Source organism: Corticium candelabrum, chromosome 6, assembly GCF_963422355.1.
Source record: "Corticium candelabrum chromosome 6, ooCorCand1.1, whole genome shotgun sequence".
NCBI lineage: Eukaryota > Metazoa > Porifera > Homoscleromorpha > Homosclerophorida > Plakinidae > Corticium > Corticium candelabrum.
In genome coordinates this window covers 7,725,818-7,730,817 of record NC_085090.1, presented here as the reverse complement: position 1 = coordinate 7,730,817, position 5,000 = coordinate 7,725,818, and the positions used below count along the sequence as shown (strand labels likewise).

The following is a 5,000-nucleotide window of genomic DNA, read 5'->3' as shown; positions in this document are numbered from 1 at the left end:
AACTGAGTATGATAGTTCTTTACATTACTGGAGCTCATAGATAAAAGGTGTGATAGTTTCTTTGCAATAGTCCTAGCATTGCAACGTTGTAGCGCTGTTGAGAATCGTTTTCTCCAGTAACACATGAATTCATTAGCATTCTTATTGCCATCATCATCCGTCGACCTGGTTGATAGTTCCTGTAGGTATCTGGTGGCTCGTTCTCCCCAATGGCCAAAATGCTCAAATACAAGTGGAACAAGTGTCAAGGAAGACGCACCGGGGAGAGTGACTTGACTATCTGTCTATCTCTCTGTCTGTCTGTCTATCTCTCTGTCTGTCTGTCTGTCTGTCTGTCTGTCTGTCTGTCTCTGTGTCTTCCTGTCTGTATGTCTCTCTGTTTCTCTCTGTCTCTCTGTCTATCTGCCTCTCTGTCTCTCTGTCTGTCTGCCTCTCTGTCTGTGTCTGTCTGTCTCTCTGTCTCTCTGTCCATCTGTCTGCCTGCTTGCTTGCCTGTCTGCTTGCCCACTTGTCTGTCTGCCTGCCCGTCTGTTTGTCTGTTAGTTTCTGTTATCTCCCATTCTGTGTCTACCTTCTTATCATCCCAACTTCCTTCACCACTGCATCACATTTCATCTATCATATCATTTGTCCACTCCAGGAGGAACTTACTCACATCAAGAACATCTACCGTCTCGAACCCATCGGATTCGACCGCCACAATCGTCGCTACTGGCTCTTCCAGTCACTCGCACCCGGTCTCTACGTTGAGGCCGGCTGGTCAGACGTCGCCTTGCAAAACACACAACCGAACAGCTCAGCGACAAGAGACGGACAACTCGAGTACAAGTGGTGGCATCTTTCGACGTTAGAAGACGTTGATCAATTCATGGAGTCTCTCACGACACGTGGACAGAGAGAACGTTCGCTGAAAACGGCAATTGAGGACAATTACAAGTCGATTCGAGAGAGTTTTCAGAGGTTGGTTGTGTCGTTTGATGCTGGTGCTGTGGGCAATTACACTTGGACTAATGTGTGTGGCTGTGTGTGTGTAGTTTTGGGTGTCGATCGTCGATGCGAAGTAGAGAGAAAGATCAGATGCAAGCGTTGAAGGAGGTGAGTGGAGATGTAGGGGTGACGTTTATTGACAGACAGATGGCATATGGATGGACAGACATGTAGACAGACAGATGACCTTTGGATGGACAGACATGTAGATGGACAGATGACACGTGGATGGACAGATGACACGTGGATGGACAGACATGTAGACAGACAGATGACATATAGATTGGCAGACATGTGGACAGACAGATAATATATAAATGGACGGACAAGTAGACAGACAGATGATATGGATGGACAGAGATGTAGACAGACAGATGACATGTGGATGGACAGACATGTACACAGACAGATGATAGATGGACAGACAAATAGACAGACAGATGATATATGGATGGACGGAGATGTAGACAGACAGATGACATATAGATGGACAGACAAGTAGACAGACAGATGACATTTAGATTGGCAGACATGTAGACAGACAGATGAAATGTAGATGGACAGACAAGTAGACAGACATGACATATAGATGGACAGACATGTACACAGACAGATGGTATATAAATGGACAGACAAGTAGACATACAGATGATATATGGATGAACAGACATTAGACAGACATATGACATATAGATGGACAGACAATTAGACAGACAGATGACATATATATGGACAGACAATTAGACAGACAGATGACATGGATGGACAGACTAGCAGACAGATGACATTTAGATGGACAGACATGTAGACAGACAGATGACATATAGATGGACAGACAGTGAGATGCAGGTGTGTGTGTGTGTGTGTGTGTGTGTGTGTGTGTGTGTGTGTGTGTGTGTGTGTGTGTGTGTGTGTACGTGTATGTAATTGCTAACACTGAATTGGAACGTTCTTGTGTAGAATCTGTCCAGCATCCAGACTCAGTTGGCGAAGCGGTTTGCTGGTAGAGCTGAAGAAATGGCCAAATTTGAAAGGCGACTTGACTGGGCCAAGACGCTGGAAGAGATGGTAAGTACATGTACAGTAGAAAGATGTCAGCTTGAAATCTGTTGTTTATTTAGAGATTTCTTTCTTACATTTTCTTCGTGTGTGTGTGCCTGTGTCTGCCTGTTTGTCTGTCTGTCTGTCTGTCTTTCTGTATCTCTCTCTCTGTGTCTGTCTCTTTGTTTGTCTGTCTGTCTCTCTGTATCTCTCTCTGCGTGTCTGTTTGTTTGTCTGTCTGTCTGTCTGTCTCTCTGTCTGTCTGTTTGTCTGTCTGTCTGTCTGTCTGTGTGTCTGTCTCTTTGTTTGTCTGTCTGTCTGTTTGTCTGTCTCTCTGTCTGTCTCTCTGTCTGTCTCTCTGTCTGTCTGTCTGTTTGTCTGTCTCTCTGTCTGTCTCTCTGTCTGTCTCTCTGTCTGTCTGTCTCTTTGTTTGTCTGTCTCTCTGTCTGTCTTTTTGTCTGTTTTTGTCTGTCTGTCTGTCTCCCTGTATGTCTGTCTGTGTGTCTGTCTCTTTGTTTGTCTGTTTGTCTGTCTGTCTCTTTGTTTGTTTGTCTGTGTGTCTTTTTGTCTGTTTTTTGTATGTATGTCTGTCTGTCTCTCTGTATCTCTCTCTCTGTGTCTGTTTCTTTGTTTGTCTGTCTGTCTGTCTGTCTGTCTGTCTGTCTCTTTGTTTGTCTGTCTGTCTGCCTGTTTTTTGTATGACTGTCTGTCTGTCTCTCTGTGTGTCTGTCTGTGTGTCTGTCTCTTTGTTTGTCTGTCTGTCTGTCTGTTTGTCTGTCTCTCTGTCTGTCTGTCTGTCTGTTTGTCTGTCTCTCTGTCTGTCTGTCTCTCTGTCTGTCTGTCTCTTTGTTTGTTTGTCTGTCTTTTTGTCTGTTTTTGTCTGTCTGTCCCTCTGTCTGTCTGTCTCCCTGTATGTCTGTCTGTGTGTCTGTCTCTTTGTTTGTCTGTCTGTCTCTTTGTTTGTTTGTCTGTGTGTCTTTTTGTCTGTTTTTTTGTATGTATGTCTGTCTGTCTCTCTGTCTGTCTCTCTGTTTGTCTGTCTGTCTCTTTGTTTGTCTGTCTGTGTCTGTCTGTGTGTCTGTTTTTTTGTATGTGTGTCTGTCTGTCTCTCTGTCTGTCTGTCTATCTGTCTCTTTGCTTGTCTGTCTGTCTGTCTGTCTGTCTGTTTTTTATGTCTGTCTGTCTGTCTGTCTCTGTCTCTGTCTCTCTATCAATATATACACATGTATCTCTGTGTCTTTACTTTCAGATTGCTCTCACGCTGGATACTCAAGAAGCCATTAATGACGCCTGTTTCTACGGTACTCTTCTACCGGATCCTTTACGTGTAGGATCATCAGGTTTGCAAGCATCAAAGGCTCCACAGACGACTCACTTGGAAAAATGGCGAGATGCAGTGCAACAAGCCACAACTCTGTCTCGTCTCCATTTGTTAGTCGGCATATTGGATGCATTGATTGTATGGAAAAAGGGATTGCTTTGCTTGCCAAAGACAAAGGTAAAGAATAAACAAAGACAGACAGACAGAAGGACAGACAGACTGATGGACAGATGGACAGACAGACAAACAGACAGACATATGGACAAACAGACATATGGACAGACAGACAGACAGACAGACAGATGGACAGACAGACTGATGGACAGACAGACAGATGGACAGACAGTATAGACAGATAGACATATGGACAGATGGACAGACAGACAGACAGATGGACAGACAGACAGACATATGGACAGACAGACAGACAGATGGACAGACAGACAGACATATGGACAGACAGACAGCATAGACAGACAGACAGATGGACAGACAGACAGACAGACAACATAGACAGACGCACAGACAGGCAGGCAGACGCACAGACAGGCAGGCAGACAGACAGACAGCATATAGACAGACAGGAGGGCAATATGCTCATGGACAGACAAAAGACGTACAGATCGACAGACACAATTTGTATATGGTTGAGTGTTTGATGGAGTGTTGTCATTTGTGTAGCCTGTACGGTCTATGCGTCTTAGTATGAGGCGAGGATTGCGACAAATGAACTATAAAGAAGTTCCAAGCGAAAATGAAGAAGATTCGGGAGACGATGAGGAAGGGAGTCGAGAGGAGGCAAGCAACGATCAAGAGGTAACACACACACACACACACACACACACACACACACACACACACACACACACACACACACACACAACACACACATGGACAAACACACACATGGACAAACAAACAAACACACACAGACAAACACACACATGGACAAACAAACACACACACACACATGGACAAACAAACACACACACATGGACAAACAAACACACACACATGGACAAACAAACAAACACACACATGGACAAACACACACACACACACTCACACACACACACACACACACACTTGTTGTGTTGTAACTGGTGGTTGGTTGGTGTCTTCTTAGTCTGATGAAGAAAGCTCTGAAGAACCTGATGATGAATCTGAAGACGGAACGAGAAGGTGAGAGCAATTCTGATTGTAATATTGTATCACTTTACGCTATATTTAGGACGACGAGGAAAACAACTCGAGCTGCGACAAAAGCAAGTCATAAGGCCAAGCGTGGAGGACCTAATGGTCAGAATATTCGAGCAGGTAGTTTGGTCATGTGATGATGGTCACACACGTACACACACAAGCTGACACACACACACACACACACACACACACACACACACACACACACACACACACACACACACACACACACACACACTTGTGTGTAGTAAACTAGCACATCAAATGTCTGTATGCCACACTTACTTTTAGGTAGGAAACGTTCCAGGAAGAAACTAGGGAACAGCCACAGCAGCAGTGATGATGATGACGACAATGATGATGATGAAAGCACATCGTCGAGTCGATCTTCATCTCCTGAACCTGTAAAACGTACGAAACAATCTAAAACAGAGAGTAAGAAGCTGTGTGT

At 44.5% G+C, this 5,000-nt stretch overlaps 1 protein-coding gene across 2 annotated transcripts in view; it reads left to right on the top strand.

Annotated features, from left to right (window-relative positions):
* LOC134181018 (tyrosine-protein kinase BAZ1B-like) overlaps window positions 1-5,000 on the top strand; it is a 22,615-nt gene that overhangs the window by 13,962 nt on the left and 3,653 nt on the right. For both annotated transcript variants that reach the window (XR_009970059.1, XM_062648213.1), the window contains exons 20-27: window positions 641-960; window positions 1,035-1,095; window positions 1,948-2,055; window positions 3,278-3,526; window positions 4,031-4,165; window positions 4,476-4,531; window positions 4,581-4,666; window positions 4,841-4,984. Coding sequence is in view for 1 of the 2 variants with exons in the window: in XM_062648213.1 (XP_062504197.1) it covers window positions 641-960; window positions 1,035-1,095; window positions 1,948-2,055; window positions 3,278-3,526; window positions 4,031-4,165; window positions 4,476-4,531; window positions 4,581-4,666; window positions 4,841-4,984 (1,159 nt within the window). In the remaining variant the exon portion in view is untranslated. The remainder of the gene's footprint in view (window positions 1-640; window positions 961-1,034; window positions 1,096-1,947; window positions 2,056-3,277; window positions 3,527-4,030; window positions 4,166-4,475; window positions 4,532-4,580; window positions 4,667-4,840; window positions 4,985-5,000) is intronic.